The sequence below is a fragment of the Amphiprion ocellaris genome, chromosome 5 (assembly GCF_022539595.1).
Source record: "Amphiprion ocellaris isolate individual 3 ecotype Okinawa chromosome 5, ASM2253959v1, whole genome shotgun sequence".
Classification (NCBI taxonomy): domain Eukaryota; kingdom Metazoa; phylum Chordata; class Actinopteri; family Pomacentridae; genus Amphiprion; species Amphiprion ocellaris.
The window spans coordinates 32,244,009-32,265,869 of record NC_072770.1 but is presented as its reverse complement, the minus strand read 5'-3'; the positions used below and the strand labels follow the sequence as shown (position 1 = coordinate 32,265,869).

Genomic DNA, 21,861 nt, shown 5'->3' with positions numbered 1-21,861 from the left:
GGAGCGAAATTAAGATGATAGTGACTGGGAGACAACATGGAAGACCTCTGAGAACTCTGACTGACGTGCTGAAAACAATGGGGAGAACAGAAGTAAGGAATAAGTTGAAGTAAACAGAGAGCCATAGTGAGAAAGACAAAATCCTCAGAGGCATCCCTGTGGTCTTTGTAAGCTGTGTTGATCTGGTTAGAGATAAACTGAGTCTAAGAAATCACTGGGAAAACTGCCAAAGAGCTGAGACACCAGCAGCACAGAAAACAGACTAGACAGATCTCACCAGATACTGAGCAACAGAGATGGACATATGCTGATTGTTGTAAACCTCGCTTTACACAGTAGTATTTAATGGTTTAATGGTTGTGCAGAAAATTGCATTATTTAGCAGATTAGACTGTTGTTTTTTTGTTTTGTTTTTTTTACGGTGCCTGGTAGACAAAAATAAGTTTTTACACCACTGAGTAGCTTACATATGTTCCTAGAAACATTGTATGGATTCTTTAGAATGTAAACCCCCCCAGCACTGCTACGTTACATAGTTCAGTTCTTAGGAATTAACTCCAAAGCTTTCTCATATAACAGAACAAATATAGTGAAGCTTATTAAAAATTTACTTGGAGCGCGATTATGATGTCATGGTTAGCCTTAGCTCATTTCAGCACCAAGTAGTGTTTTTATACACCAGTGTCAGGACACGACTAACAACAGTCAGTGTGAAATAGTCAGCTACATTTCTGCCATTAATGCCTTTGCCATGAAACTGGCCTTTTCAAATGGCAGTTCAAAACAATATATTTTTAACACATTCCCTGTATCGGGCTGCACAGTGGTTCAGTGGTTAGTACATTTAGAACATCCCCGGTTCGCGTCCAGGCCTGTGCCTCTTTCTGTGTGGAATTTGCATGTGAACCCGAATGTGCTTAGTTATTTGTCTGTGGTAGACTGACAACCTGTCCAGGGTGTCCCCTGTCTTCGTCATGAGTCACCTGGGATGTTTGTGTTCTCTCTGTACCCCATTAATCAAAGACCATGGGTTGCCCTGTGTTCCTCCCTCTGATCCAAAGTTCAGTGAGTGTTTTTTTCATTCATGCCTCTGAAATTGTCTGTGGAGACTGTTTAACAAAGCGTCTGATAGATCTTCATATTCAACCATGCTGTAAATAAGTGCCAGTAAATGGGATTATGGCCTTCAGTTACCTATGAAAACTATTGAAAGGTCAAATTAGTTCAAGTTATAGAAACAATGTTGCAAATTCCTTTGCTTGGGCTTGAATACAACAGTAAATTAATGAGCAAGCATGTTTCCCTTGTCTAAAGGTTATTTTATACTTTTCTTTGTTCCAGTAAATGATGAAGCCGCAGCATTAGTTGATCCAAAAAGTCAGTCGAGCCACCCATCCAGCAACCCTGTCGGACATGCAGCTGTTGTGGTCTCTTCATTCAACCCCGTGTCCAAACTAACCATTCATATCATATATTCCCTCTGTCTGTCCCAGCCCCAGTCAGCTATTCAACCACTCAGCTTCTGTCCCTCCCCAAGTCCCCCCATGTGGACCTCCTTTCCTGCACCAGGATGCGATGTAGTGACGTGCCTGCCAGCATAGTTGGAGTGTCCTTGTTCTAATGTGTTTGTGCGTTGAAGAGATTACAAGGAAACAGCTTGCCAGGGGCAGGCAGCTGCTGTTTCCTACGGCTTGCAGCAGTTTGGGGGGACACCAGCAGGATGCCATGGGGGAGAAGTGGCTCGGCGGCCCTGCTGCTGCTGCTCTCAGGCAGAGTTATCGGGCGGGCCAAGGCCAGGTAGGATTAGGCTTTTGCTGCCGCTGTGGGCTCAGGGTTTGCTGAGGCTTGTGGCGCATGCATAGGTTCACTTGCTACTGTTATTCTGAGCTAGGTTTGGGTGTCACCTTGGCTTGAGTGTTTTTGGTAGGAATGTTTTTTTGGTCAGTCAGCACAAAATAATGTATTTGTCTAGATTCTGTAAAGACTTTTACTCTCACAGTTTTACTGTTTGGTGCTTTTTTGCCCTTGATGATGTTAATTTGTACACTAATTGAAAATAACTCTGTGTTTCTGATATTTCATATCACAGAACCTAGATGTTGCGACAAACACTTTCTCAAGGCCATATGAGCTAATTGTTGCATTCTATGTAAGCTAAGAGGCTTTCAGTGGAATTCAGCCACAAGGATTAAACACTGTGTGTTGCTTTCAACACGAGCCGCTTTTTCAAGTGGATTACAGTATTCCTTGACCTGAGTTGTTGCTTGAGGTTACTTTGTGTTATTTCCCACAGAGCTGAGTATGAAGGTAGACAGCAGCTTTGTATTTTGTCCATTCTTCTCTCAGAGTAGGTGACTTCCTGTTGATTCTCTGTGTCAGTAGAGGTCCATTCAAAAAGGAACAATCCCAAACACTGTGACATTTTCAGTAGTCCTTTTTAAAATTAGCATGGAGCATGTGCTGCTTTGTTTTGTGGTCAGGCTTTATGACTCGCTGGCGACTTGAGGAGTATTATTAGCTGGTTTAAAACTGAAACAATGCTTCTTTACCTCTTGGTTCTTAAGGCAAAGCAAGGAAGCATGAGGAACAGATTCATAGCTATTTTTGATTCCTTTTTAGATTTTGTTCTTTGAGGGGATTTCATAATGTAGTTATTTGCATTTTTAACTTGAGGTTCTGCGTGAGGTCATTACGATGTCAGTTGTTATGAGTTTGACACAAGAGACTGAAATCTTTCTCCTATTTCCAAATTCAGATTGCAAACAGGGGTCATGTGACAAACTGTGGAGAGTTGAAGTAACTGGTTAAGCTTGTATACTGCATGACCAGTTTCAGTTGCATTTCCATGAAAATACATTCCCCAACATTGTTCCATCAAGCTTTTATTAGAAGAGACAGAACTAAGTCATGCATTAGCAGAAATGTGAAAAGCACACGTGTTGAGGTGAAATATGTGGAACGCTGTGCTATATTTGTCATTAAATTGCCCATGTGTCAAAACCACTACACATTTGAATGATATACAGGCTGCCATCAGCATGACAAGAGAGAATGGAGTAACTGTGATGAGTGATTTCATGAGATGTTTAGGGGTTACAAAGCTGCTCACAGGCAATGTTGACAGACCTGTTGCCCTTGAGAAGCTCCAGAAACTTTCTCTTGCTTTTTGTTTCTCTCACTCTACGTTGCACTCATACACGAACATTCACACACAGTCACCAGGCAGCCATTTATATCAGATGGTTAGTCGCCCTCAGGTATGAGGTTGAACGAGGATATTAGCTATGACAACATGAATGGGTGCTTTCTTCTGCATATAAGGCATGATTTGATTTAACTCATCACGTCATGAGCTGTAACTCGACAAGCATGTGCTGTTTGATTAAAGATTGCCTGTTTGTGATGCATGCTTTGCAACAGAGTTTGAATAAAAAAGAAAGCCTTCTTCATTCTTCTGACCCATTTGATTAATTTAATTGTGGACACATACAGCAACATAAAGCAGAGAGTTGATTGAATGCATCATTTTTCCAACAAAGAAGCACTGATTAATGAGCTCAAGAAGAGCTGTCTAGCTTACAGTAAGAGGCCAATGACTGGGTATGTGAATGAATGGCCTGAGGTATACATGTTTGTGGATGTTAAGTGAGCTAGCTTTCACTCATGTGACTAGAGGGTTCATCATGTGTGTCCATTAGACCTCTACTGACCTAAAACAATGGATATCTTTGTTGTATTTCAGCCTAAGTAATTTAAGTGGGGGTTTAAAGTGTGTCGGGTAACAGATTCCTGTTTGAACCGGAGAGGAAGTTGATGGCCATCAGGCATTGAAGGCAGGGTGTGTCACCTCGCAATGAAGAGGGAGGGAACAGGTGTGAATGATGTGTTGATGTTCAGAGAGTCGTCACTCCCTCCTGCATTCCAGCTCCAACTCTACTCAGCATACAAGTATGCCTCACAGCCCCAAGCCTCACACTAAAGACTTACAACATCACTTCCTGTCGCCGCACAGAGAAACTTGAGCAGCAGACAGATTTACATCGCACTCACATGGTGCCAAACATCCAGGGCTGGATAAAGCTAGTTTTTGTGCAGAACTAATTCCTGGATTCCTCTGGCAGTGTGGATATGGGAGGCAAAGAGGAGGTAGTGGTGAGCAGGCTCGATTCCAACATGCAGTTTCCACGTACCAAATTGAGCCGTTTCAGGCTACGTCCAAACAACAGCCCAGTGAGGGGCAAGCGCTCGAAGTCAAAGCTCCATAAGAAAAAAGCAAGGTGAGTGTGCAGTGAGAAGGAGTTGGAGCTGGATCAGCAGTACTAAATTCACAAATGTGAAGTTTGTGTGTTAAAGTAAAAAGATAGCCTGACAGGAAAGTGGAACAACAAAATGTAAACATGTCATTCACACCTTCGCGGTGTTGAATTGTGCAGTTTATGTTGTGGCATCCCAGAAATTCCTCTGGTGACTCTCTGTGGACTTTTGTCATAACATTGAAGCCGTATTTTAATAGTCAGTATAGTGTGTTAGTTGTTAGTTTGCTGAAAAACTTTAATTTGTGAGATGGAAACAAGGGTTTGTTGTGAATTTTTCTGTTTGATGTCAAAAATGACTGATCTTTCGGGGGCCATGTTATTGTTTTGGACAGCTGTGTTGTGAGCCAGATGTATGAAAACAACTACCTTCATTAAATCAGTATACCCTTTTAGGAATAAATCATCAAAACATTTTCTGTCTCTATACTAATTCTTATACCTAAGCTTATGTTGTTGGCTGGTTGAGTTTTGCTCAAAGAGATCACACTTCTTTCTGCAAAGTAACATGTCTGTAGAGACGATAACATCATTATGTTTGCAATTTTTTTTTTTTTTAAAATTACATTTCTATGTTAGGTTTAATCTTTGTTACAGCCTTGCAGTGAATAAGAAATTGTATTACATGTGCAGTCCTCTAGTGCTGAAGCAGTTAGTTTACTGAGAGGATTAGTCAACAACTGTAATTGACACGGCAATTGTAATTGTTGCTGTCAGTTAACTTGCATGCATGTCAGACATTTGCTCCTGTTAGGTTCTTAAATGCGAGGATTTTCTACTTCGTTTGTGTTTTATTTGATTTTAAAACCTTTGCGTTTTTGTCTACTGGTGGGATTAAATACACATTTTCTTGAGTGTGACTGTGGTGTGAAAATTCATAAACTGAACACTCTTGTCCAGTGAATGCCTGGTGCCTTCACTAATGCCAGTGTCGTTGCTGTTACCAATCTATCAGATTGGAACTGTGCACGATTTTTCACAGTGCATTTAATGTCTGCTAATTATAGCTAAATAACCTCATCGGTAGGATTTTTCATGGTCTTGATAAGCTGTGGGAGGACATCTTTGTGGAAAAAGTTCAGATATTACTGAAGTGTTTAAGGTTTTCCATGGAAATGGCTTGGATTAGCCTGCACTGCAGGGTACAGTCACATTACACCGTAAACTGCTGTTGTGTGTGGTGGAATGTAACCATACTGGTTTAGAAGAGTAAAGCAATAGCATGACCCATTTTACGTGATAAGTTGATGCAGAGCTTATTGGACAGCTTTGAAAAATGAGGGTTTAATGCATGAGAAAGCAGTTAAAGCGTAGTTTTATACTTTAGCACCACACCTAGTAGACTGTTGCATTCCTTCAGCTTAACTGTTGCCCATTAATTGATTTATTTAAAATCAAATTTAGTGGTTATGTTTCTTGCAAATATTTTTTGTGTATAGTGTAATGTTACTAAAAGAAAAAAAAGGTGAAGGCCTGCATGTCTTTCTGTTAAAATCTGTTTTTATTTGCCTGTTTTCTCTTGTTGTTACTTGCTAATAAAAAAAAGCTTTCATTGAATTAAGTACCATTAAAACCCACTTCTGAAAGACCACAAATCTTGTTCATCACACCAAGATGTTGATTCATTGTTAATGTGGGCATTTATGAGCAGCATCTTGATGACTTCACTGAATCACAACTGAGAGTATTACAGGTATTTTTGACTCTGATATATTGGCAACTATCATTTCATTGTCTCTACATTCTCGATGGCATGATAAGACATCTGGTGCTCTGGAACAGAATGGTTTGGTATGTCTCTTGAGATTTGCTGACTACAAAAAGGTGGATGAACCACACACCACTGGAGTGAATCAGCTGACCACTTCCTGTGTCTGTGATCTCAGGGTCACATTATGGTGTGTGAGGGGGTGAGTGAGTCTGCCAGCTGAGTGTGTCCCATTGTTGGGAGAGAACACTACCCTCTGTTGTTCAGTCCAGCTCAAAAATAGCACATTGCCTTTTCCCTGCCTGTGCTTGGATCAGAAAGTGAGGGCAGTTTTAGACAATTTATGATTTCTTTTTCCAAAACTCTCTTCATTGCATGTTTCATGCTGCATTGTTAGTAGGTAACACTCTCAGATGTATTTCTGTAGGCAGAGGGGTGTGACCCTCAGGGAAGCAGATTTCACACTGCTACAGTGACATCTAGTGGACCTGCAGGGTACTTTGCCTCCAGGCCACATTTTACAAGAACAATAGAGACCCCCCTTTGTGTCCGTCCTCGCCGTCTCTCTCCTCACTCCATCCCACTCCTTTTGTTTCTCCATCTCTCTGGGCTCTCCCGGCTGATTCATCCTCCCCGCACCACCTCAATCTTCACCATTTCTCCCGTGTCTGTATGTGTCTTTGTGTCTCTGCACATTTGTTTGCATGCATGCGTGTGATTTCTTTACGTGTGTGTATGTGTGCACCAGAGATCCCAGCCCCACCGAGATGAGCGTGGACCCCTGGGCCGGCACGCAGGACCAGGCAGCCGCTGAACACGCACACAGCACGCACACGCCGCCGCCCTCCCAGGACCAGGAGCAGCATCCCGACGAACTCTGCCTGGACTCATTTTGGAGTGAGGTAGAGACTATTCGACAGGGGAGTGGCTACACAGACCTTGACTGCACCAGAAGAGACTCCAGACAGTCAGAAGGTAAATACTGCAGAGCCTGTGCTGATTGATGAATAATAGACCAAAACAGCTGAGAAAGAAGCCCACTTGAGATTGTGTGATAGTACAAAATGATAATGATTAACTCAGCTGCTACCGGGATCCTCCGTGAAAGGATGCATTTGCCATGGCAACATATCAGGTTTCTCTCATGCAGCAAAGTGGCGCTCATCCCCATGACAACACGATCAAACACTGTGGCTGGGAGTGTTTTATATGCACATGCCAAATAGCCATTCATGTCTGCTGACTTTTAATGGAAGTGTTCTTTTGTAATGTCTGTTCAAATTGTCTGGTTGTGGTAATTTAGCTTTTTATGTTATGTAAACAGAGGCACTTCTTATTTTTTTGATAATGACTAAACCATCAGTGTGTAATTGTACTGGATTATTATTTTAAGATGATGAACAATTTATGTTCTTCCTGAATTGATCTGCTGTATTTAGAGAACCGGTTCGACATACATTCAGGCAACAGAGAAACCAGTTCCTACTTAGAGATTACCTGTTACTGATAATTAACATTCATTCACAACCTGCTGTAACTGTTGCATAGCTAACCGAGGAAACTGACAAAGCTGAAGTTCTTCTAACGCGTAAATATGTCAAACTGTATGATATTGTTTATCCTCCTTTAAACAGTTACAATGGTTTATGTAAGATCTTGTCATGCTACAGTAATTTCCTGTTGACACATCAATGGCTTTTGATTGGACTGTGCCACAATTTACACATTTTCTAAATTTAAACAAAAACAAAAGTGTTTTTGTAAAGCTAAACTGAGTAAATCATCAGTTACTTAAAACTGGTGCACATTTTTTAATTAAAATTTTAAGCCTGAAATTGCTTTGAAGTTCTAATTTAGTACTGCAACATTCTGCATTTTATTCACATGTTCTTGTTGTCAGTGTGTGTTTACATCTAAATGCCTGCTGTATGTTTCAGAGGGTGAACAAGAGGAGCAGTGGCTGGCAGATGCTGGCTTGTCCAACCTCATCAGTGAGGACAGCGAGGATGTAGACAACGCGGTGCTGCTGTCCACTCTGACCCGGACGCAGGCCGAGGCCGTTCAGCGCCGACTGGATTCCTACACGCTGTCCCTCCGTAAAAGGAACAAACCACCTCCCCGCGACGTTCGTGACATCTTCCACTCCCCCATCGCTCAGGTCAGGATACTGAAATACGATGTGAATCTCCATCTGTCTAAGGGAGACTCTTCTACAGCTGGTCACAAATATTGATGCCCTACATAGTGATACATGCATTCAAATGATCTACAAATAGAAGAAAAGTAATTTATTCAAGAATGTCTTGGAGTAACTTTCTCTGTACTTTTAATGCAGCTATGTAATTAAAAGAATCCTATCTATGTGCTTCACAATTTAATTTGAGTTCTTTGATACACATAAAACCTTGATTTTCTAGTTTTACAGTCTTCATACTGCTGTAGAAAATCTGTGTCAAAGTCTGTAGGTTTTCAGCAAGCTGAGCCTGCTTGTGTCACATACAGTTAATATAATATGCAATGAGATGTAAAATACCCATTTCCCAGGTGAGCGTTTAAACTCCGTGAGGGCTTTCTATTGTCCCTCAGTATTGTGCGATCTTGTTTCATGGAGATGGGCTGACCTGTGACAATAAAGGCAGATCACATATAAAGGCCATGCTTTGTCCTCACTGCCTGTCTGAGACAGTCTTAAAGGGGAATAGAGACACTGTTTCTCTGATTCTTATCAGTGCTTTAGCAAAGGAAACACTCTGTAGACCCGCATCCATTCACTTATTGGACACAGATATTTAAGAGCTGATATTTCTAACAATCATGGATTACAAACAGATTGTAAATGTGTTTTCAATGCGTCTCTTTCACCAGACCCTTCTGCCTGAGTCTCAGCATAGTGAAGACACTGCTCAAAACAGTATGGCATCGGTTGCCAAAACACCACTATCAGGTAAGAACTACATAATTGTACAAATCAAAAACAAATTTCAAAATACTAAAGGGAACACAAACAAGTGGATGCACTCTTAAACTCAGGTACATCGCAGCAATAGCTGCAATTTGTCACAGTAATTTAGTTTAATCCAAACTTTACTCCATAATCAGCCCTGTGTTCGATCGTTTTACACATTCCTCATTGGTTTACTTGTAATTACCAGCCTTGTTTTTTGAAACATACCTAAAGGTGAGCAGCAGGTATGTGGGCATCTGATGACGATAGATCAAGCCACAACACCTGTCATCTGCCATTTCATTGGCTCAGATTAATCCCTGGATAACTGCTTGTCTCTGCATGTTACTGCTGGAGAAAGCCCCTGTCAGATTTGTACTAAGAAAACATGCAGGAAAAACAGTTTGCTAATTGGAGAATCCTGCCATTCATTTGTAGGTGTTTTAATATTGAAAACATACAACAGGTTGTCCCGTACTCAAATACCTTAGGTACATTACTACTATCAAAATGGACTGCAGTTCTATTTTAGATGATGAGAGTAACTTCAGCAGTATTCTTGTTTAATGTTCTTTGAAATGATCTGTTCCTCTGTGCTGATCCTGAGAAGAGATTAAATGAGTTCATGGTACATTTCCTCATTTCTGTGTTAACTTTCTGGCGTATTTCTTCCATCAAATTAACATTTTCTACCATCTCTACACTAGACTTGCTTATATAAACTAACAGACTGCTGTTTGTGTATGTTTATTGGCGTGTTTCCTGCTCAGCTGTGACCCCGGAGCATCAGCGAGGTGCTCCTAAAGAGGAATTCTTCTTCACTGATGTGGCCTACTGCGAACAGGCTGTCATCTTCCTCAAACAAGCCAAACTCCCACAAAATAACAGCCAACGCAGAAAAGAGGACGGCACCCTGCCTGTAAGCACCCAAACAATTTTCATCTCTCCCACTCATTTTCCAGTATGGCTGTGGCTGCAGGACAGCTTTGTAGTAGGGAGGTTTGAAGAAAATCTGTAAACGGTCCTGACATGAAAGGGGAAGAGGATTTGCAAATGAAATACAAAAGGGAAATACTGACTAGTGTTTCACTGTTTGTATTTCCTACATTCATTTTGTTTTGGTGGAAGGGATTATATTGACAGAAATGATAACTTCAAAACAATCACACAGTTTTGGGGAACAGCCGTTGATGAACTGTACATGATGAAGTATAACACCTATTAACAGTTCAGCTTTTGGGCCCGGATGACAATTTACTTCAGTTAAACCCTATAAAGATACAAAATATAAATTCAGCCTATAGGTTCTAAGTCTGAACATATGTTTGGGAAAATGTCTGTGCACGTACCCTTAAGACTAATTATTAATATTGGGCTCAGTACCATAAATTCCTATGACTTATCTTTTCTGACTGAGCATTTTTTGTTTTCAAGTCCCAACGTGCCAAAATTCTTTGTCTTTTTCACAAAGTTTTAAGATTTTACAAACACTTGAAGGGTTTTAAGAGTGGAATTTTGTAACTCAGTTGTTTTTAAGATTTTCTGTATTGTTATGTTCTTGTCTCATTGCGATCAAATCACCATTTTGGCTCCATCAACCCGACTTTGGTTTAATTTATGGTTATGATTATAACGGGGTTTGATAGTATTAAACTTATTTAAAAATAAATGTAATTGCTGCTCAGAAAAATTTTGTCACAGTAATTTAGTGTCAAGCCCCTCACAGATATCACGGAATGTTTCAGTCCCTGTTTTGGATCAAGAGTTTCATATAAACCTGGGAAAAAACATGCACACATACACAAATGTTATTACAAGCCATTTGCAATCAGCCCTCCACTGCTGGTTAGATAACAAGGTTAAGCAGATAAGGAATGATGGAATTTGCTCAAAACAAAAGGAGACTTGTTGTGTCACAGAGTCCAGCAGATTTCTTGTTCTATTTCGGGCTAAATAAGTTTCCTGTGCAACGGGGAAGAATTTGTGGTTTTGATCAGTGGTCTTAATTATTCATGCTCGGATACCATTCAGCCACGTGTACTTAAAGAAACTGCATAGAGATAAACTGATTTGCAGTCAGTCTGTTGTCCTCTTCCGTATCGTTTTTCTCTTTGTATGCTTTCTGTCTTTCTGTCACTCTTCACATCCACTTTCTAACTTTCAATTCCACTTCCCATCTTCTCACTTTTCTCTTTCCTCCACTCTCACCTCCTCAGCGGGTGATCTGCCCCAAGTGCCGTCTTGGAGTGACTCGTATTCAAGATCTGTCCCACGCTGACATGAAGAAGGTGCGTCAGTTGGCTCTCATCGACATGACGGCGTTGTCCGACCTTCTCGAGCTCGAGGTCAAAAGGCACAAAACCGGCAAGAGGAAAATCCCAGGTGGGGTAGCACTCATACTAACAGGAAAGATACAACACACACAGAAATTGACAACACCTTTCTTATGAAGAAAATAATGTTAAAGTATGTTTTTTTTTTTTGCTTTTGAGCCACACATACAAACTGTCAGCTTTGTAATTTCTGTGAACTGTTCAACACTGAAAACTAGAAAAACTAGTTACATATTCTTCACTAATAATGAATCACAGTCATAAATAATCGTTTTGGTTAGCGCTGCAGTATGTTGTCACCCTCGTCTTCACACAATAACACAAGCAACACCATGTGAGGCAGACATGACTGACACTCTGATCTTTCACAGAGAGCACGCTCTTTGGGGTGCCTCTGGCCACGCTGCTGGAGAATGATCAGAAAATGAAGCCCAACACCTCGACTCCTCTGTTCATGCAGGCGGTAAGAACCTATAAATGTATCTGTGTGATATGACCTTTCACAGGCAGAACACGTACAGTGAATAAATGACACGCTGCACGTGAAGCAAAATTTGTACGTGCTGGAAGTACATACAGTTTTTTATGCAATAAGCCTGTTTCTCTCTTCTGGTCTGACAGAAGATGACAATTAGAATATTCAGTTTTCTCGGTGTGTGAAATGCTTCGACCACACCCTGTTTGTAGCAGCAGTTACTGAGTATAACCAGCAGAGGTGAGCTAGAGATTCTTATCTACTGATGCCTGACTCTGCTGATGTCTCTCTCCCTTTTTTCTTTCTCTCTCTCCCTCTGCAGTTGTTATCGTTTCTGGAGAAGAAAGGAGTCGATTCAGAAGGGATCCTGCGGGTTCCAGGGTCTCAGTCCAGAATCAAGGTGCAATATTGGGATCTACACATACCTAACACTCCTCCTGATTATTTTATTTATTTTCCTTGTGTGTGAAGTGAAGGCCTAAAGAGCAGCCAGAATATTGACACAATTGAACGGCAGAGGAAAATCGACCAGCTTTACTAAGTTTAAGTACACCTGACATTTAGAAAAACAAGGTCCTGTGAGACAAAATCAATCATTCTTTTTCAGCTGCTGTTGCCAGATAGCCTTTAAGATGCTGTATTTAATGTAGAGATGATGGTGAAGCATTTAAACCTCAGCAGCCACAAGAGGGCACCAGTTAGCAGCAAGGAAGGAAAAACTGCCAGGATAGATAATCAAGTAGTTGACAACAGTGAGAATTAACTGCATTTCATAGTTTTGTTGATTTCTTTGGTTAGTCCCTGGTTTCAATAGCATACCAAAGTGTTAGAAAATAATTTTTCATGTATTTAATGTTTACTGCTAGAGACAAGCACACAGCATGAACCTGTGTCCTGTCACAGTGTTAACTCTCTGAATCCCTAACAGCTTCTGGACATTTTATTTGTTCCTCTCCTATGGTCCCACTTTTCACTGCTAAAGTCCTGCTACTATGTTGAAATAGCACAGTGGCTAGGAGTATAGAGAGCTAAAAAAATATATATTTTCTGTGCAATACAAAGCCATAAATCATAAAAAAGTTGAATTATTTTATTACTTTTTGTTTTCAAATATAAAAACGTGGAATCACCATATGCAACATTAGTCTAAGTGTCCACATAGCAGTACTGAAGAAAATGTCCAAAAACGGTGGCTGTACATACTATAGATATTTTACTGCTTGCATTTTAAATTTCCTTCCGTACTTGTCTTCTGTCTGTTCTGTGTAAACACAGCCTGCAATTCAGATAAAAAAGTCTCTAAATTTTTGTCACATTGCTACTACTTGCAGCTGAGTCACTTAAGACTTCATGGTTGCACCAGGAAGCTCAGAATTTTTTTTATTCTTTATGAAATCTGCTTCGAGTAAATATAATTTTTGGCAAATTTTGTGAAAGAGACATGTAGAACAAAGTACAACAATAAATATCATGATTTAAAGCTTGGTTTTAGTTGAGTTTCTTACAGAATTGCATGCCACAAATGATTAGTTCAAGAACCTGCAGAAAGTTTAAATGACTATTGTTGGCAGCTTTTTGAAGACAGCGTGCCTTTCAAACCCGATGGCGGGTTATGAGGTTTAGAGGGTCTAGTTCAGTAGTGTTTGTCCTACAGTGGACCTTTCACATATTTACTGTGTAACGTATCAGAATCAGCTTTTGTACCTCCCAATTTTATCGTGATGAAAAGTCATTTTAATTGTAACAAACTTTAATTCGAGATCAGTTTGTTTGTCAATACACACCAACTGAAAACTACATTGTTCTCTCTGTGCAGCTGCTGCAGCAGAACTTGGAGACTAACTTCTACTCAGGGCAGGTCAGCTGGGATGAAGTGAGTCCAAATGATGCTGCTGCACTACTCAAGAAGTTCATCCGTGAACTACCTGCTCCTCTGCTCACTGCAGAGTACCTCAACACCTTCAGCGCTGTCAGAGGTCAGTGCACACGACTGCTGTTGGATAAAATATTATTTCTATTTTGTCCTCTTGCATTGTTATTGTGAAAGGTTTGCAACATTCTTACAGTAGATTTAAAATGCTGTGCATGCATTGAACAGATTGTGCAAAAAGCATTGCGTCACAGTCATGCACCCATTATGCTTCAGCTATTTGAATGAGGTTACTGTTCAGAGAGTCGACACCTTTGTTGGTTGTTTGGATTAAACCTGAGAACTTTCCCTTTCAGGACAATGCTCAATAGTTACATAACAGCCAGATCAGTTATACTATGCACATAGTTTATCACTCTGCAGTTGAAAATGCTGAAATGAGTGACTACATTTGTATCGATCATTTGATAGTATCTCAAACGTGTTCAGGTTCCATTAAATTACTGTCTAATAGACGCATATGCAACAGTCTCTTTTCCCCTCCTTGACACAACAATCTGCTGCCCACTTTTCCAGACAGCTCAGCAGGGCTCACACGATAATTACAGCACCTTAGTCCCTTCACCGTGATGGCAGCACTGCGTGACACTTATCTTTTCTGCTCCAGCTGAGAATTCAACATTAAGATGAACAAGTTGATACCATTTGAAGGGGTGCACCGGCACCATCACAAACGCACACTCAGTGACACAGCAGAGCAGGGGATCCGCTTTTTTCACATCAGTTTCTCCTTAATAAAAAATCGACTGATATTAATACAACCTGACTGATGACTCACTGATGTATAATTTGTGAGGAGGATCAGTGCAAAGTGATAAATGGCGTGTGACCACAGAAACATAAGCTAACAAACCTAATGGCCACCTGTCACAATGCCATTAATCTTTAGACATCGCATTATTCTTAGTCAGAGACAGAGGAAATTAATAGTGTGCGTTTGTGTGTGTATGTGTGTGTTCAGTCTGTCTCATCCACTTATTTTCTTACTTCTTTAGACATCACAGAGCTGAAGCAGAAACTCCACATGTTGAACCTGCTCATCCTGCTGCTGCCTGAGCCGAACAGGAACACGCTAAAGGTGAAGACAACACGACTATATGACTCTTCATGTCCTACATTCAACACAGAAGCAGTGACTCAAGCTTTAAGACAAATGTATAGATTATATTTTAGCACATTTAGAATCAATGTTGTTTTTTTTCATGGTCTCAACCACGGTTTTAGCAAACACTTGGTTTTTGGTGTGTGGCAGTAGTTGTGTTACACGAAAGCACTTTCTTCCATCAAGGAAAAAGAAACGTGGTTAAAACTGTGTGATTCCTGCCATGTAAATCTGATTTTGTTTAAACAGTAATCTGTCCTGAGCACATCTGGTCAGTATGGAAATGAGATACTTCTACTTTAACATTTCAGATCCATTTTATGTCTTCTCAGCCTCTAGTTACTTTTCAACTTAGGATTACACCCAAACAGATAACAAGGATCTTAATTGTAATGAATTGTTGTAGATTAAACTATCTGTTGATAAATGTTTGAAATTAGCTCCACCCTGAGTACAACAGCAAAAGGTTCCTTTCAAAGTATCAGTCATAAAAACATAATAATGGATTGTGTAAGAGTATAAAACTAACAGGGGCCATTTTCAGTCTTAGAGCACTTTTGATACTTCAAGGACATTTTTAATCACATTTCATTTGCACTTTTACTTAAGCAACTAATAGAGTATTTTATACTGAAATATTGCTATTTGAAAACTAGCTACCAAAATGTTTGAGTCAAGTTTGAAAAGTATTTTATCGTGGAGGTGTGAAACATAACAAGAATTTTACAGACTCCATGAGAGATCCCAAAAGTGTTAAACTGGAATTTTGATCTATAAAGCTACTTTACTATCAAGTTTTTAATTTCAGACTATTCGCTCTTCTTAGATTTGTCAGAAATGCATCCAAAAAGACTCTTGACCACAGCACCGTTTTGTAATGCATGACTGTATTGTTCTGCTCATAATCCACATTTCAAACACTCTGCTCTGTTATATAACGGCTTGCATTAACCAATGACTCATTTTTACCAACATAAGTGTGCAGTCAGTTCCACTTATTGCAACCAGGAGCATGAAACCCACCTGAACTAATTACTTTGACTCCAGTGGAGGCAGCTGAAACTTACAGTGCATTAACATACTTCTCAGCAGAGGTGTTACGGATGATTCAGTCACTGTGATAATTCACTTTACTCTATTTTGTCCCTCATGTAAGTGCCCTTTTAATCTTTTGAAAGACATTTGCACAGTACTGAGTCGAAAGCCAGAGTGAGTCTTTTAAGTCTATAAAATCTGGAACTGTGTGTTTAAACCTCCATGCTGCACTTTTTTATAAAAAAAATAAATAAATAAATGCTAAAAACAGCTGAAAAGCCCTCAGCCTCATGTATCTCCATCTGTGTTTCCTTCAGGCCCTGCTCGAGTTCCTCAGTAAGGTGGTTTCCAGGGAGAAAAGGAACAGGATGAACCTGTGGGCTGTCGCCACCATCATGGCTCCCAACCTCTTCCTCCATAAGGCCGTCCCCAGCAGACTGACGGAGGGAGCAGAGAAAGGACAGGCAGAGAAGGCAGCTGACGTTATGAGGCTCCTCATACGCTACCAGGATCTGCTCTGGACGGTAGGACCATCTACATACATCATGTATAATAGTGTGATTCTTATATTTACGTTTTAAATTTTCTGAATGTGCTCCAGTTTAACTTTGAAGCCTTTAAAATAGTTTTATTTTCAATGAAGAAAATTTAAGCAATATTCATCACAAAAACTTTATTATCCGGGAAATAAAATATAACAGAAGCTGTGTGTGAAATGAATATCTTGAAAGTAGCTTTGCTCAATTTGTTTAGTTTGAGAGAAACCAAGTGAGTAAACTAGTGCTAAATTTTGTTTTAGTAAACACTTCATAACAACATGCTGTGTTGTGTTGTTTTCCTGTTCAGATCCCTAATTTCCTCATGAGCCAGGTGCGTAAACTGAATGAGAACAGTAACCGGCGTTACCAGTTCTATGACCGCCGCATCAAGAACCTGCTGAGGAAGATTCACACAGACAGCAGGGACAAACCTGACAAAAACACCTCTGAGGTGAGTTGGTTTAGCACTACTCAGCATTACTTCCAGAAATATCAGTTCCTGTGTAATCTTGTCTGTGGACTTAATACTTATGATGTACCAGTTAAAAGCTAACACGAGAAGAATCATAAATCGGCACGCTGTACATTCTTTAAAACATGCTAAACACTGAAGACGCCTCCGTCCAATTCTACTGCTGTTACTTTACATTAAAAATTATGACAGTGCTGAATATTCTCATACTCTTTTTTTGCAGCCGCGTCGTACAGTCAAGATCCAGGTCGGCGATCTGGAGAGCGACACAATGGAGTTCCAGCTCAACATCAGCTCACGAGCCTCAGACCTGCTCTCCCAGTTTCACCGCCAGTTCCTCCGCAGCCCTGATAATGGAAAAGGCAAAATGCGCAGGTATGATACTGCAGCACTATTAAAACACCAAGTGTTTCATCCAGCTGTGTTACATGACTGACTGCTTGGATTTGCAAAAACACAAGAGTGTGATCACAAGTTGCAACTGACAGGTTTCTGGAGTCACCGGTGTTAGTTTATTAAATTGTCCTGTAAGAATGAAACCTATAAATCCACCTCAATGGAACAACACAACCTGACACATGGTGTTGTGTGTCTCTCAACAGAAACGGCTCTGTTGTGTACCCGGACTGCGCCCTGTACGAAGTGGGAGGGAATATCGGTGAGTGAAAGTGTCTCTGCCGTTTTCTCTGATCGGAGCGACGCTGGCATTTGCATGTCTTTCTGCTCATCGAGCTGATGAGAGTAGCAAGGTCTTATGTAATGAAGTGAAAAAGTGCCAAAGAGACACGAGCTGTGCATCTGCAGTTATCAGAGCAGACAAATGCTTATTACACACTTGTCTGCTCGCTCACATGAGAGCTGACACAGTGAACAGTACAACTGAAACTTTTTCAGGCAGTTCAACTTTGTTACAGAGAAACCTCTAAACCTCCATGCTGATGCCCGAAACTTCTAGTTATTGTTTTGACACAAACACAAGGCGATTTGCAATCATTTTACAGGAAAATAATCAGCAACTATTCTGGTGATCTATGAAAATTTCAAACTGCTATTCTGTTCTGTGTTTGAAAATTTCAAAAGCACAAACCGTAGCTGCTACACTGATGAACCCTGCTTAGCTTGAAATACGTTACTTCACCACTTGCTGTATAAATATACTGCATGTTTTTAACTTAGAAATCCAATGCTGCAGTGAAATATACCTGAATATTATACATGTCCAATATACACAATGGAGCTCAGGAAAAGAAGAAAAAAAACATGAAGATTTAATTGAGAAATACTGACAAAAGCAGTCGCTGTTTGGATAAATCTTAATGTAGAGTAACATCACAGCTGTCACCAGAAAATCCAGTCTGCATATTTTTTCAGTTTTACTGCTTTAAATTAAAATATACAAGATCCGTACATGGTGGGAACACTCTGTGACTCCTAAACCAAAGCAAAATATCTAAACATTTTAATTTGGAAGGAACATTTAACTGATTAATCTGCATATTTATTCATTAAAAAAGTTAGACGTTGCCTTAAAAAATATGTAAGTAATAAATCTTATTCTTTTTAAATTTATTGTGTGTGTTTTCTGCAGGTGAACACTGTTTAGATCCCGACACACACCTCCTGGATTTGTACAACAGTAACCCAGGAGGAGAGTGGTTCATCAAGATGAAACCCAACGCCAGCAGAGGGCTGTAACGATGGATGGGCAGATCAAGGAACGGGAGGCAGAAAAATGATAAAGGCAGATTCTTTAAAAAACATCAGATCCATGCAGCCATCGCTTCTTCATGTCCCGCACAACCTTAGAGCAACAAGCGAGAAGGAGACAGATGCAGGAAGCAGAAACAGTTAGATGGAGAATCTGCCTGGAGCAGAGCCTCAAAACTGTCTGTGATCACATGAGCTCACACCGCCCTCTTTCCCTCTACCTTCCCGTTTCCCTCCATCTTCTTCTGCTCCTTCCTCCCTTCGCACCATCATCGCTCTCCTGCATTACTGCAAGCAAAAAGCTGCCGACGTGACTCATTGCTTCCGACGGAGAACCTGCTGCACAGAAAAGAGCAGAAAGAGAGTGACAGAGGGAGAGCGGCTGGACAGTTTGCTTCACCATCTTTTCTCTCAAGCAATCATCTCCGACCATGAGTGAGCAGATGGGGCTGCAGAGCACCTCTGGCTATAGAGAGCTGCCCTCCCCCCTCTCAGACCAGCCTCTGCTCTACATACACAAATAATGTTTTCCTGGAGTAGGTTTGATCCAGAAGTCCACTGGAAAAAGCTTCAACATGATTCAGGGTTTTTTTGTGCATATTCTAAGCAAAGTTGTTTCAGTAGTCTTAAGTTAGAGTAACCAGGATATGCAGGTGATCATCCAACATGTACCAACAGAGCAGGTCAATAGCTCCTGTACTTCCAACCTTTAAAAGTGTGGCTTTCTTACCTTTTTTTAAAAAATCCGTATTAGAAAGCTCTCCAGCAGCAGGCTGACTGGCAGTCACAGTCTGACAGGCTGACAGAGCAGAGACGATTTTCCTGTCAGCACAAAAGTTTTTGTTGAACCTGATGTACGAGGACACAGTGCTCCATGTTTTGATATCTTCTTTTATCCACCAGCTGGGTTTTTCCTGGCTCAGAGTGACAACGCACCACAGTGAGTCAGATTTCTGTATTCTTCTACCCCAATTACAGCAACAAGTTTTCTCATTTACATGATGTTTAAGAACTCAGCTTATTGGAGCAATCAGACCGTAATCCGGATAATTATGTGAGTGTAAATTCACTGATTGTAGTAGATGCACATTTAGCCTCAAATATGGACAGAAAACCCCTGTCTCATGTTTTTTTTTGTTTTTTTTTTATGGAACTAAAAGAGGAAAGACACTCAAAACTGAAATCAGTTAATCAGCTGACTGATCCTTCTCAGTCACTCCTGTTCCTTCTCTCCTGCTGCTTGCAGATATTTTGAGACAGAGGGTTTCTCTCTATCAGCCCCATTCTTTACCTGTGCCATTCAAAGAGGGGAAGAGACCCTGATGAACTGATATTTCTTTATCTGTGAAACCCTGCGATCTCCCGGGTGTTGTAAAAATCCACGGACTTCCAAGGACCCCTGACCAGCACAGAGCCGTGCTCAAATAGACTTTTCTTTTTCTGACACCAAGGGATTTGGTGTCACAACCTCAAGGACAGTAGTTGTACCTCTAAAGGGAGTTGTTAAGGACGTACAGTGAAGCTGGTCTTCAGTTGTCGTGAATGGGAGTGAAAGTGCTGAAGTGGCTCATGGGGCGTATTGGGATTATTACTATTTATATGAATGTAATGCCGTTGTTGCTTCTGTATTTGGTGAGTACTGCGTAGGATAGAGAGACTTTAGGCTAATGTGGAATTGCTGCACCTCAGTGCAAAGTATGTTGTGTTAAGTCACCCATACTCAGTGTGGGACTTTGCAGTGTTTGTGTACATATTGTTCTTTTTTATGAATCTCTTTACATCTGTTCGTAGGATAGATTTCCTGTGTAAATATTTCTCGTTCATATACACTCTGCTGCGAGGAGAAACCGCCGCAGTAGGACTGTTTGTTGTGATCGTGTTGCTACTCGAAGCTGTTCCAAACACACACAAGCAGCAAATGAATGTATTAAACATTTTGTACCGATCGTCAGATGCGATCCATTTGCTCCTCGCAGCCGGAGCCATGTTGGTGCTCCGCGGCCATTTTGTGGGAAGCATCTTGCACACTCTGCTCAATAGACGGGGTAATGACAGCCGGCCCAGGCACACACATCTATCAACACCCTCTGCTCCATCTCTGTCACCTCCCCGTAATGGACCATAATGGCAGCGTGGTGCATGCATCAGAAACGCACACAGGAATCACTTTTCTTTGATAAAACAGAGGGTAATAAATAGGTGTTATAAATTCTGCTGCCCTGGACCTGACAACAGCAGTGTGTGTGTGTGTGTGTGTGTGTGTGTGTGTGTGTGCATGTGTGATGAGCTTCATTACACAAGTCCAATTGGCCTGTCCCAGGGTCCCAGGCACAGTTCAGTGCCTCGGCACAAAGCGAGCTGATGAAACCGCCTTCTGCTGACAATCAGGAGAACTAGGTCACCTCTGAAGCAGCATCCCAGAGGGCGAGCAGCGCGAGTCCAAACACCCCGAGGAGCCGAGCACATGGACACGCTTTGTCTAAACACACATGCCGAACAACAAGATGTGGAGTCACCAAAACAGGAGGGGTACAAGTTCACAGTTTCCTATTGAGTCTGTTTGTGTTTGTATATATGCGAAGATGTGAAGACGCTGCGTGTGGGGGGGGAATATCTCTGAAACAGTGTTATCTATAAACCTAGGGACCTAAATGATGGACATTTTACAGCATTTTACATTTGTATCCTGCTGTGATCAAAGTGTGAACCCCTTATTGGTGAAGATTTTAGACGTCAGTCAGCAGACGTCAGAATGTATATTTATGCCCTCGTTGTTTTTAATACATCTGTGAGAATACTTTCTCCGTAGGAAGAAAACTTTTGAAAATTGTCCCTTTTTTCTCAATAAATGTGAATCTAATGTTGTGCTAAGCATGATTTATTTTTCTCAATATGAGCTGCGGTAGTAGAAAAGATGGTATCAAGGAAAGCAATCATTCATCAGCGGTACAGTTGCATCTGCTCCCCCCATATTTATGCATCCGCAGAAAGTGGAAAACGCGTGTGAAGACAGACGGAGAAAACCTGGAGTGAAGTATTGGTTTGTTGTGCCGCAATAATCAATAGAGAGATTAACCTTGTAATGTGTGCTGGTGGAGAGGCCAGAGCTGCTCAGTTCCTTGATTAATCATCGCCAACGCTCCTGGAAAAAACCATTTGCGACTAACTGCTTCATCAACTTTGATTATTCAAGGTCTCAGCGTGTCCAAACGGTGCTTGGAAGACAAAAGAACAAAACTGATCCATCATATAATATTCATTCATTCAGTTATTTGCTTATCCGGTGGATCTTTCTTACTAAAA

General features: G+C 40.9%; 1 protein-coding gene across 3 annotated transcripts; it reads left to right on the top strand.

Annotated features, from left to right (window-relative positions):
* The first annotated feature begins 1,579 nt into the window (after positions 1-1,579).
* Positions 1,580-21,418, top strand: LOC111563789 (rho GTPase-activating protein 40). Of its 3 annotated transcripts, none has more exons than XM_023263046.3 (15): positions 1,580-1,797; positions 6,770-6,996; positions 7,959-8,179; positions 8,887-8,965; positions 9,736-9,884; positions 11,182-11,347; positions 11,670-11,761; positions 12,096-12,173; positions 13,590-13,749; positions 14,699-14,781; positions 16,158-16,364; positions 16,687-16,830; positions 17,075-17,226; positions 17,454-17,509; positions 18,440-21,418. In XM_023263046.3, exons 1-15 carry the CDS (start codon positions 1,721-1,723, stop codon positions 18,544-18,546), a joined length of 1,998 nt encoding a protein of 665 aa, XP_023118814.2. In that variant the 5' UTR covers positions 1,580-1,720; the 3' UTR covers positions 18,547-21,418. The 3 variants fall into 3 exon arrangements, with proteins under 3 accessions (XP_023118814.2, XP_023118812.2, XP_035800714.2); XM_023263044.3 differs by lacking the exon at positions 1,580-1,797 and adding an exon at positions 1,981-4,277; XM_035944821.2 differs by lacking the exon at positions 1,580-1,797 and adding an exon at positions 4,336-6,691.
* The last annotated feature ends 443 nt before the right edge of the window (positions 21,419-21,861 follow it).

Bases quoted from the DNA above. Each gene is read 5' to 3' on its own strand.
- LOC111563789 (XM_023263044.3), top strand. From the start codon at position 4,129: ATGGGAGGCAAAGAGGAGGTAGTGGTGAGCAGGCTCGATTCCAACATG. The intron at 4,278-6,769 runs GTGAGTGTGCAG...TGTGTGCACCAG, and splicing joins CTCCATAAGAAAAAAGCAAG to AGATCCCAGCCCCACCGAGA. The intron at 14,782-16,157 runs GTGAAGACAACA...TGTTTCCTTCAG, and splicing joins CGAACAGGAACACGCTAAAG to GCCCTGCTCGAGTTCCTCAG.